At 38.3% G+C, this 11,586-nt stretch overlaps 3 protein-coding genes across 5 annotated transcripts; 1 reads left to right on the top strand and 2 right to left on the bottom strand.

Moving 5' to 3' along the window:
- Positions 1-1,166: 1,166 nt before the first annotated feature.
- LOC100249104 (putative SNAP25 homologous protein SNAP30) lies at positions 1,167-3,971 on the top strand. Of its 3 annotated transcripts, none has more exons than XM_019220963.2 (6): positions 1,167-1,225; positions 2,043-2,579; positions 3,078-3,168; positions 3,269-3,399; positions 3,500-3,597; positions 3,689-3,971. In XM_019220963.2, exons 2-6 carry the CDS (start codon positions 2,157-2,159, stop codon positions 3,786-3,788), a joined length of 843 nt encoding a protein of 280 aa, XP_019076508.1. In that variant the 5' UTR covers positions 1,167-1,225; positions 2,043-2,156; the 3' UTR covers positions 3,789-3,971. The 3 variants fall into 3 exon arrangements, with proteins under 3 accessions (XP_019076508.1, XP_010649550.1, XP_010649553.1); XM_010651248.3 differs by having other exon boundaries at positions 1,168-1,368; XM_010651251.3 differs by having other exon boundaries at positions 1,171-1,386.
- A 190-nt stretch (positions 3,972-4,161) lies between these two features.
- Positions 4,162-7,051, bottom strand: LOC100256055 (pentatricopeptide repeat-containing protein At1g08070, chloroplastic). The gene has a single exon (XM_002274396.3). The coding sequence runs from the start codon at positions 6,999-7,001 to the stop codon at positions 4,770-4,772; it is 2,232 nt and encodes a 743-aa protein (XP_002274432.2). The 5' UTR covers positions 7,002-7,051; the 3' UTR covers positions 4,162-4,769.
- Positions 7,052-7,566: 515 nt separating this feature from the next.
- On the bottom strand, positions 7,567-11,152 carry LOC100261141 (probable inactive purple acid phosphatase 2). Its single transcript, XM_002274365.5, has 2 exons — positions 10,355-11,152; positions 7,567-9,099 (listed from the first exon to the last, which is right to left on the bottom strand). The coding sequence occupies exons 1-2, from the start codon at positions 11,045-11,047 to the stop codon at positions 7,834-7,836; spliced, it is 1,959 nt and encodes a 652-aa protein (XP_002274401.1). The 5' UTR covers positions 11,048-11,152; the 3' UTR covers positions 7,567-7,833.
- Between the last annotated feature and the right edge of the window lie 434 nt (positions 11,153-11,586).

The following is an 11,586-nucleotide window of genomic DNA, read 5'->3' as shown; positions in this document are numbered from 1 at the left end:
AATATCGATGGGCCTAAAATTAACCAAAATTTATGAAAATATATAAGAAAAATTCTAAAAATGATATAATAAATAATAATAAACATTTTAAAGTTGTTTTATAAAAAAAATGATATATGCATATGATATAATTAATTATATTTGATAATAATATCGTATACGTTGATAAAAAAAATATAAATTTTATAAGTTTATATTTATTATTAAATTACATCAAATATTATTTGATAATAATATTGTGATATTTGATTATGATATATTTAATTTTAAAATATATTTAATATTAAAATTATGATTCATTTTAATTTAATTGTATTAAATGATATAAAATAAATAATAATATATGAATAAATTTTTTAATACTTATATTTTTAATATTTAATTTATATAAAAAAAAATTGTTAAGAAAATTATCACAGTATTTTTTTATATTTCTAGTGATCAATTAAATGAAAGTTAAAAATAAAATAATTATAATTAATTTGTTTATTAAAATATTTTTTTAATATTTTGTTTTTACGAAGGTTTTAGTATATGTTTATTCTGGTGAATACAATATAATGAAGAAGTAATGTAGTCCGGTGAGCCCAAGCTAAGTTTGATTGTTTTGGCATGCAAGTCCCACCTGCAACAAGCCAAAATTGCTAAATTTTTTAGGGTTTCATCGTGCTTTGACGAAGCCAGCAATATTGACTAGACCTTCGACCAGGTTGATTACAGCGAAAAATCCTAAATTCGTGGAAATATTGTCCCAATATTTCTATGGTGGCTGTCGATAAACCGATATTTCGAAGACATAATATATCTAGAAATTTTCAACCAGTAAGAGGGGCTTGCATGAATTGGTCATGTTTAGATTTATTGACAATGTACATCAATTTTTAAATTTAGAGGGTTAAAAGTACTAGTAAAATTTAGATCATTATATGAACATACAAATATATGATATTAGAATATACATATGGCACCACCTTAGTGGTGGTGCTTTTTCCATAAAGTAAAAAATAATGGTACTCTTGGTGGGACTTTTTTTGTCTTTTTGTTTGAAACTAATTTTATTTGCAGAAAACTGATTAAATTTTTTATTTTTTTTTTATTTTTTTATAATAAAAACAAAATAAATTTGAAAAGAAGGAACCCAACGGTCTAAAAATGGCGTGTTGGGGATCTCTCTGCTTTTCCGCGGCGCCTTCCATCTGTTCGATTTGTCTTGGAAGAGAGCAAGGTCTTAAAGAAAAAACCTCTCTCTTTCTCTCTCCGCTCCCCATATCTCAAGTTTCATACACAGACATAGAATATGTGTATGAAACTTTCGTTCAATACCTCCAATTTTCAGTTTCTTTTCCTCTTATTTGCTTCAGATTCCAGGTACCCCATTTGTTATATGTATGTAAAATCTCTCTTTGTTGGGCTTATTTTGATGTTGCTTCCTCATCTTAAGTTCCTGTTGGGTTTCTCTGATTTGAAATTTCTGTTACCAATCAACTTTTTGTCTGTTTGGCTCAGTTCTTCCATTTATATCCTGTTTTGTTTTGGCTTGGTTTCCAAGAATGAAGAAGAAGAAGAAAAGGAAAACCCACATCAAATCGAACCCATAGATGTATATTTGTCTTTAGTTTGGGCAAATCATGAAATAGAGTTGAGGAATGCACCCCTTATGTGGAATTTTTTTTTTCAGCATTGGGTTTTATTTTATTGGTTTCATGAAATATCTAAATGTTGAAGAACCCTATTCTGTTTGGTTGGTGGGAAATTGAAGGAAAGGAAAGGGAACTTGCCATTTCAAGTCTGACCTTACTTGGAGATGCCTTATTTTTCAGTTTCTTTCCCGCAATTTCTCAGCCATCTGGACAATATTTTTTTTTTTTTTGTCCTACATTTTCTCAACACCCAAATGCAGGATTGGGAGTTTCAAATTCATGTGGAATTTTGCTTTCATGGGGTTCCTTGCTTGATTTCACTTCTAATTTGTTTCTCATTGTTGCTCATCACTTTTGTGATTGCTTGACCTTCATTATTATTAATTAATCACTCCTTTTCAGGTGCCATTGTTGAATCTTCATTATTCGAGTGGATTCCACCTTCATCAGTTGTGCCCCTCTTGGAGTGTAAACCAAATAATTATTCATCTTATTTCTGCTAATTAGCTCATTCCAATGATGTTCGGGTTTATGAAATCTCCCATGAATAAAGTTTTTAAGCACAATGCAGTTGACCCAGGACCAGGACCTTCTAACCCTTTTGATTCTGATACTGAAAATGATTCCAATCAAATCCATAGAGACTCAAAACGAGCTGCTTCTGAGCCTACACTCCCTGGACTAAACTTCAACATTGAGGACCAGTACAAGAACGATTTTCGCAACTCGGGAGGGCTAGAGAACCAGAGTGTGCAGGAACTGGAGAATTATGCTGCATACAAGGCTAAGGAGACTACCAAGACTGTCAACAACTGCCTGAAGATAGCTGAGGACATTAGGGAGGATGCTACCAATACCCTTGCCACTTTGCATCAGCAGGGTGAGCAAATCACCAGGACCCATATGATGGCTGCTGATATGGATAAGGATTTGAGCAAGGTATTCCCATTTTTGCTTATGAATCCATTTCAATTGTTGTGGGAATAGGTGTGTATGCAATTATGGGATGATGACCAGTATTGTTATAGCTTTTAGACCTGTATCCACTTTCATTTATTCTGTTCATCTAGGGGAGGAAACCTTGGGCTGAGGACTGGAAATCTTAAAGCTTTTGTTCTTGGAAGTGCCAATGCAGTCTCTGATTGAAGTCATGGAGTTGGTGAATTTTCCCTTTTGGTGTAGGCTTGGGGTAGAATAAATAATTTGGTCACAGACTAAGGATTTCTAGACCATAACTTCTGATGAGTTTTGGAAAAAGGAAGGGTGGGAAGAAGCTGGCTTACTAGGACTTGGGGTGTCCGTCATCTAAGAAATGATCTCTGGCATGGTTTTGCTGGTCAAATTTTCACAATAATATCAGTTTTCTTTTGATGCTCTGGTTTTCTTTTAACTGAAGTTTACTGGTGATGCATGTTTGTCCATGGTTGTTAATTTCAGGGTGAGAAGCTTTTGGGCAACCTTGGGGGCATGTTCTCCAGGACTTGGAAGCCAAAGAAATCCAAAGATATTACAGGGCCTCTTATCACAAGTAGTTATTCTTTTCTCAATGCAGTTGGTTGCCTCATTTATTCATATTTGATCTAGTAATCATGTTCATGTTTGATTTTCGATTATTTGTTGATTAACAGGTGAAGACTCCAAAGGAGGGCCAGCCAGCTTGGAGCAGAGGCAAAAGCTGGGCTTAGCCCCAGCACCGAAAGGACGGACAACTTCTCGAGCACCTGGTCCTGAACCAACAGCTGCCATGCAGCAAGTTGAGGTTTGTTTTTTCATTAATGATTAGGTATACCATCATTTTGGCACCATCTTCTTCCACATCTGATCTAACTATCCTTATCCATATGTGGTTATTGTACCAGGGAGAGATGTTGAAACAAGACGATGCCCTTTCTGACCTGAGTAATATCTTGGGGGACCTGAAGAATATGGCTGCTGACATGGGATCTGAACTTGATAGGTAACTTCTCTTCTTCTTACCCTCCCTCTACCAATTTTTCACTTTCAGTTTTCTTTTTTATTAGTTTTTTAACTAATTATTGTAAATGCAGACAAAATAAAGCTCTTGATCATCTCAGTGATGATGTTGATGAGCTAAATGCTCGTGTGAAAGGCGCCAATCAGCGCGCACGACGACTACTTGCAAAGTGAAGGAACATTGGTTTGATTGACATACCAACCTTCTGAATTTGACCTTGTATTCATCTGTTTTTCTCCAGCTCCTTGATGGCTTTCTTTTGACAGAATTTTTTTGTTCATAATATCTCGTTGGTTGTTTTCCATTTGTATACATACATGCAATAATGAATTGTCAATCCTCCCGTTTTTCATTTACTTCTTCTTCCATCTCTGGCATACTCTTGAACTTCAATGATGACTGAGGCTCTTGAAGCTCAAACACTCAAGTCTCTTCCAAGCTCTGAGCCCTATCTCAACTCTGAGGCCTAATCTCCAAGTCTATAGCTCAGTTTTACTTAGTTGATTTATAAGATCCAATACAAGTTTCATATTTCACATTGTTGGGTTATGGATATGTTAGGCATCAGACCAGTTTCTTTCATTTTCTTGATATTAGGAAAATTTACATATCCCAATCTACCATGTTGCGCATCACATGAAGCTAATCAAGTAACCAAAATAGAAAGTTGTGTTTTAATATCTGCTACATCCATGAAAACCCCTAATCACAGAAAACCTTTCCAGTAATATCTCAGTTTGTTTTTCAAGTAGGAACTGACTAGGTTTAGACGAAATATCTGGCTCATGGAGAACATAACGCGACTTACAGACCGGTGTTCATCCAAGATTTGGGAAGAAACTCTCACCCCACCAACCATTAGCAGTGGCCTCATGTGCCTTGTAGCTCCAGAGTCTACCTCCAAGTCTTTCACAGTAAGACCATGTCTCAAGGATGACTGCAACAATCATCTCAAACTACTAAGCAGCAAGCTGCACAAGCTCATTCCACTCAGAATTTTGCGATCTTTCCATCATCCAACTGTTACCCAAGGATTAAGCTTCGCTGTTGCTTTCTCTTTGTTGTGATGCACCTTTTCTTGATCAATCCATATGATTGGATTTCTCTAGAAAATAGTCTGGGAAGTTATTATTCCTTCTGTAAGCAACCAAGTTTCACCAATAGTCCATACATGAACAAGAACCATCTTTGAAATGGTGAAAACGGTTCCGATCTCTAGCAATAATCTCTCTGTTGAATATCTTGCTTATCAGCTTTATTGCTGAATGACAATTTCCACATACACGAAGATTCTTCACTATCCTGATAGTAGTCTCTGGCTTTGTACTAATCAGCCCAAAGGCAATGGCCAACTTCTCACTATGATGACTCAAGGACCCTTCTTTCCACTCCTCATCCATGTCATAGAGCACCTCAGATGTATCAGGCACATGCCCGGCTTTCTCCAAAAGCTGATCTATTTCATCCAACATCTTATATATGTCTTGGCTCTGTTCATGTACTTTGTCACCAACAAGAAACTCGTGAACAACACTATCCACCTCAATTGAGCTACATCCAGGGACCTTCTTCATCCCCTTATCGTTCAGCTTGGTTCTTATTCTTGCTACATCATCCCATCTACCAGCGGTTGCATAAATGTTTGATAAAAGCACATACGCCCCAGGGTTTTCAGGCTCTAATTCAAAAAGGTGTTTAGCAGCAAATTCCCCCAACTCTACATTTCCATGGACCCTGCAAGCTCCAAGTAGAGAACCCCATATAGCACCATCTGGCTTCATCTCCATGTTCTTCATCAGGGCTTCTGCTTCATCAAATAGCCCTGCTCGGCCTAGTAGATCTATCATACAGCCATAGTGTTGCAGTTTTGGTGAAATGTCATAATCTTCAACCATTGAGCTAAAACATTGACGACCGAGTTCTACCAAACCAGCATGGCTGCAAGCTGATAAAACACCAACAAAAGTGATATCATCTGGTTCGAATCCTTCATCTCTCATTTGTCTGAAAAGCTCAAGGGCCATATTTGCATGCCCATGCATAGCTAGTCCTGATATCATTGCATTCCAAGAACCCAAGCTTTTAGGTTTCATACCAGCAAAGACTTGTTTTGCAGCCTCTATATTTCCACATTTTGCATACATATCGATGAGACTCGTCCAAAGGGAGGTATTGGTTAAACCTAGAAATTTTTTGTCTATATAAGCATGAATCCATTTACCAAGATCAAGAGCACCCAAGTAAGCACAAGCAGGAAGAATGCTTACGAAAGTGACATCATTAGGCTCTACATTTGATTGCTGCATTTTCCGAAAGAGAGCCAAGGCCTCTTTATAGCTGTTCATATGAGAATAACCACCTATCATAACATTCCAGGAGATTATATCCTTTTCACATATCCCCTCAAACAAATCCCTAGCTTTGTCCAAATCACCACACTTTGAGTACATGTCAATAAGAGCGTTAACAAGACGAAGATTCGAACCAAGTCCATGGTCTTCAATCCAAGACCGAACCCAATTGCCCAATTCAAGAGAACCAGACTGAGCACAAGCTGAAAGGACAGTTACCATTGTGCTCTCATTTGGTGCAACATTGGCTCTTTTCATCTCTTGAAAGAACGCCAATGCCTCTTCAAATCGACCACTTTGGGCATACCCAGCAATCATAGCATTCCAAGACACTGCATCTCTCACTGGAATTTCTTCAAAAAGCCGTCTTGCATCATCCAAACAACCCCGCAAAGTATAACCCGTGATCAGGGCAGTAAAAGAAACCGCATCTCGAAGAGAACTCTTACTGAATACCAATTCAGCATAGCCCAATTCACCATTCTGGGCATACATATTAATGAGTGAAGTATGCACAAAGGGATCAGACTCAAGTCCAAGCTTCAAAACATGGCCATGGATCTGTTTCCCTTCTTGGGTAGCTCCAACTTTTGCACAAGACTTCAACAGGAAAGGAAAAGTATAAGAATTGGGTTCAACCCCACACAAAAGCATACGAACATAGAAATCTATGGCACCCACTGGGGAGGAGCTCAATGAGTTCCCACGAATCATGGTGTTCCAAATGAATTGATTGGGCTGCTCAATGGACTCAAATAGTAACAGAGCATAGGAAAGGTTGCCAAATGGAGAAATGGCACAAAACTCAATGAGCTTGCTTAAGGCGAATTGGGTATTGTGGAGACCAGTCTTAATGATTTGGGAGTGGATTTGCTTGAGGTTTTGAAAGCTCTTGCAAGTGGAGAGAAGAGTGAGAGACGGGTGGTTTTGGAGAAGTTTGTATGGAGGATCTGAAGTGGGTTGGAAATGGAGGGTTGGGGGTGGCATGACAAGTGAAGGTGAAAAGGATGCCAACGCCATTTTTATTATAAACATAAAGTGTGGAATACCCCAAATCCAATTTCATTCAAAGATGAAGAAGATGAGCTCACCTGAGCATGCGAAGCCTGATCCTTATCCCTGACTGGTTAACCAGGTCCCCACAAAAAATATCTTTGATATAATTATATAATTCGTGTTCCTGGTCAAAATTACAGTCAAATTGAGTATCGTTTTTACAGTCAAATTGAGTAGTGTTTTTTCGATGATGTTCACTTCCTAAAATATCTCATGAGTACTTTACTATCAGGGAAAAAAAATCACTTCTTAAAAGTCGTCCATGTACAGGATAGAAACAAATCAGGATATTAGATTTTTCCTGGAAGGATGCAAGAGTAGCAGTACAGTTTCAACAACTCCTCAGCCATGGAGCAAACCTTTTCATCGAACAATGACAAGAAGAATATTACTAAAGAAATAATTATTTAGAAATTCCAGGCTTGTTTTCCATATGGGGTATTGAAGATTGAAGCATTGTTTATAACAGCTGCAACAAGATAAAAAGAGAGGTGAAGGACAAATGTACCTTGAAACTCGTACATGTTTCTTTAAAGATTGATCATATAAAAATACTTTCTTTCACATTAAAAAACAGCTATAAAATGCATATTTACACAGATCCTGAAGGGTTTATATGACATCATACAGCAAATTAATAAGGGCCCTGGGGCCTATCCCATCTGCCTAGAATTGCCGTGTAGAGTTATTCCAACATTTAAGACAGTTACATTTCACAACATTTACTTGGATATGGAGATTTAAAATGTAATAGAAGCTAGGAAATCTGAGGGCCTTTGTTTGACAATTTGCTGCAATGCTGATCAGGAGTTCAGCTATCTTCGATCTTCACTGGAGTCCAGTTCTTTCTCAAGGCAGCTTCTCTCCTGGCATGTGATACGAACCCAATAACATAGCCCATAAAAGCCCCCAGCACCAAGATACTTGCCCCCTTAACATACCATGAAAATGTGTACTCTGCCACCTCAACTCTGGGTTGAGCATCATCCTCTCCAACACCACTGAGAACTTGTCCAGATGCCAGAATCTCAACAGTATCATGCACCTCACCATCATGGTTTCCTACATAAGAAAGAGTAAGCTTCTCTTTGGTGGCAACCAACCTAGTGTACCCAAACTCACCCCCACGGTACAATGACCATTTAGGTTGTGGGTAGACAGGGTCCTTCGGGTGGTCTGGTCTTGGTTCCCATGTGGGCTGCCAGTCTTGCCCTGCCATCCCAATCACGATATGAACAGGCAATCCCCCCAGGTATTCCCCATTCAATCCCATGTTTCCACAAGTGAAGTTATTTATTGGGCAAAACCTCTCATATCTGTGGACATGACCCCAGAGTGCAAGGGTCACATTGTTCTTCACAAAAAGAGGTTCCAAATACTTGAGCATCCTCTCCCTCACTGGGGCATCTCTAAGTTCATTGCTTGTTGTGTACATTGGTCTGTGCCCTTGGACAACCACAAAAGGGGTTTTTTTCCGATCAACTGACTCCAAATCCTGCTTTATAAAGTCATATTGGCTGCTCCCTGGAAGGAAATTGGTCTCAGTTGATATGTACACAAAATGCACTGCCTTCGTATCAAATGAGTAGAAGAGGTTTCGAGTGGCTGGGGCACGGGTTCCAGTTAGTTCTGAAGAGTTTCCAGGCATTTTGAACTTAAGGCTGTAGGGCACTCCACATTCACCGCCACCATCTGTTCCATAAACTGTGGAGGACCAATCAGGTTTCCAAGGCTGCAATGGCCAATCATATTCATGATTACCAATACACACATGGTATGGGAGTCTGGAGGCGATAGGTTCAACCTGAGTGAAAAAATTGTCCCACAACCATGAATAACCTCTAGCATAGCTAATATCTCCAATATGCGAGATGAAGGCAGGGTTGTCATCAAGAGCCTCAATGTCACGGAGGATCCATTTAACGGTTGACTTGCTTTCCTCTTGTGTACGAAGAAAGGTTGAGTATGGTGTTGCTGTCCCCATGTCACCAAATAGAAAAGCTATTGTTTTTTCAGAGTCCATATCCCGTGACATAAAGTTGTGAATTGCGCTCCAACCTCCTGAATCACTTCCAACCTATCAAGAAACCCATCAGTATTCCTAATGGTGGATAAGAAAGCTGACAGGATATGTACTACGTGCAACAGTGGATTAATATCTAAGAGAAAATGCATGATGCTCACAAATATATCAAATATGCCATGGTTGAAGTAAACCAGAGAAAACTTGTATGATATATATATATATTTATTTCCAATTAAGCAGTGTTCATGAATCAATGAGCTGAAAAGGGCATGGCCTCTAAAGAGTGTTGTTTATAAACAATATAGCTTATGATGAGATGGGACACAATGGCAATTCATAAAGGTGATATTAGGCATGGAATAAGCTCTGATAACAGTGAGCAGGCTCAATATCAGTTAATTATTCCCAAATCAAATAATAGAAACTAAAAGATAACTATAAATCATAAATGAGCAAAAGAAAACAACATTCGACATTAAAGGTACAATTGTAGAAAACTTATGACATAGGATACAATACAAATCACCAATCAATCTCTCCTCTTAAGATACTTAAGATGCATAAATGATACTCGACAGAGTATATATGGTACATGATGTGACACATGGAATACTTTGGCATTTGAGAAAAATCAAAATTGAAAATAAGCCACACACCAAAAATTTAATCGTTGAGAACTAGTTGGAACTTGGACTAGAAATTATGGTTAAAACATCATAAAGTTTATTTTATGAATTCTACAATGAAAACTATGACATTTTAAATGCCATATTTTATCAAGCTGATTTCATCAAAACTTCTAATATTGATTTTTTTCATTCGTTTGATATTTGATGATATTCACCTCTTTTAACCATACAATCTTTCAGAAAATTGGTCATTCTTATGTGCACACATGCTGTTATCTATGTAGTTTTCATCATGTAAAATTACTTACGACACATGACACGATATTAAAAAGGTTGATAGCTATGTTTAAACCAACTCTATTATGTAGTAGAACAAACTGAACAGGAACTGGCAACCGGTTTTTATTTTGTAAAAATGAAGGGAAGTAAAGGAAAATGTTGAAAACAGTTTAAGCAAGTCTCTGTTTTCATAATGAATCAAACAAAGAAAATCCAAGATTATCACTGAACCAGATCAACAAATCAAGCTAATTGAGATTGACAAGACAATTGCCAAATAATCAATGATGGGTTATCAAAATTTTCAATCCAATTGCAGCTAGCCAAATCAGAAACGATCAAACAGTTCAACAACACCAGAGATCAAAATTAATGAATCCGGAAAAAGCTCTACTGACCTTATAATAATATCTCTTCCCTTTCTTCAAATTCCTCATCACCGCATCTTGAATAAAACCCGGATCTCTCCACCCAACACTCTCATTCGCTGGCGAGTCACACATGTCCTCCCTCTCATATCTCCCCACCGCCGCCGTCACCACCCTGTGCATCGCGTCCCTGCTCAAGCCATACCTCACAGTCCTCACGCCCGCGTCCCCCGTCACGAACATCACCCGCATCTCATCCTCCCTATCCGTGTACGCCAAATGGATCTGCTCCGGCCCCCCGCCGCCCCCGAACCCCACCTCCCCGGACTCCGCCACCAGATGCGTTGTCCCCGGCAAGGGATTGTGGTCGTGGTCCATCCGGGTCGGGTCGACCTCGGACCGGGACCACCGGAATATCCGAAAAGAGTAGTTAGCACGGAGATTAACCAGGGGTAAGCTGATCGAACCCGATCCAGATTCCCATGTGGGACATGACGACAGAAAAACATAGCCAATGAAGTTGTCGTGGGCGGAGGACGGCGGCGAGTAGATGCCGAGCCAGTCGAGGTCGGACGGGGAGTCGATCCCCGACCATTTGATTCGGATCGGGTCGCCCGATTTGGCTAAGATTTTGGCGGTTAGGGTTATGGAGACTGGAGAAGAAGATGCGAGGAGAGGAGGAGCGAGGACGAAGAAGAGGCAGAAAGATAAAATTGGAAACATTTGGGGAGGATTTAGAGGAAATTTTGGGAATTTCCAAAGTTTTAAGCCCTGAGAAAGAAAAGCTTCCAAGTGACGGTCTGGACTCTGGTATATTCGTTACTTCATCCTATTCGAAAATACCGTTGGGTGTGACGCCAAAATAAGGAAACTTCATTTGAAAAATAAAAATAAATTTACTTTTTTAAAAACTGTTTTTATTTATTATTCTTAAGCAAGTTTCCCCCAAATGAAACATCAAATCAAAATTTTCATTTGGTTGTTTTCAAAGTAACCTATTTCACTTATACAATAATTATTTAGGGTTTTAATTTACCCATAATTACTTGAATAATAAGATTATAAGTGATTATGGACTTTCGCGGACAGATTTTTTATTCTAATAGGTTAATGGTTCACTCAAAGATCGGTTAATCAGTAAAGTTTTAATCTTTTAACTTATCAAATCATGAAAAAACCTTAGTAGTATAAATTATTTAATAGTCAAAAAATAAAAATCACAATGATTCAAAACTTCAAATCATTAGTCTTATATTTATGTT

Source organism: Vitis vinifera, chromosome 1 (assembly GCF_030704535.1).
Source record: "Vitis vinifera cultivar Pinot Noir 40024 chromosome 1, ASM3070453v1".
Taxonomy (NCBI): Eukaryota; Viridiplantae; Streptophyta; class Magnoliopsida; order Vitales; family Vitaceae; genus Vitis; species Vitis vinifera.
This window is presented reverse-complemented; position numbering and strand designations above follow the sequence as displayed.

Bases quoted from the DNA above. Each gene is read 5' to 3' on its own strand.
- LOC100261141 (XM_002274365.5), bottom strand. From the start codon at position 11,047: ATGTTTCCAATTTTATCTTTCTGCCTCTTCTTCGTCCTCGCTCCTCCT. The intron at 9,100-10,354 runs GTCAGTAGAGCT...GTTTCTTGATAG, and splicing joins GGAAGAGATATTATTATAAG to GTTGGAAGTGATTCAGGAGG.
- LOC100249104 (XM_019220963.2), top strand. From the start codon at position 2,157: ATGATGTTCGGGTTTATGAAATCTCCCATGAATAAAGTTTTTAAGCAC. The intron at 3,400-3,499 runs GTTTGTTTTTTC...TTATTGTACCAG, and splicing joins CTGCCATGCAGCAAGTTGAG to GGAGAGATGTTGAAACAAGA. The intron at 3,598-3,688 runs GTAACTTCTCTT...TTGTAAATGCAG, and splicing joins ATGGGATCTGAACTTGATAG to ACAAAATAAAGCTCTTGATC.
- LOC100256055 (XM_002274396.3), bottom strand. From the start codon at position 7,001: ATGTTTATAATAAAAATGGCGTTGGCATCCTTTTCACCTTCACTTGTC.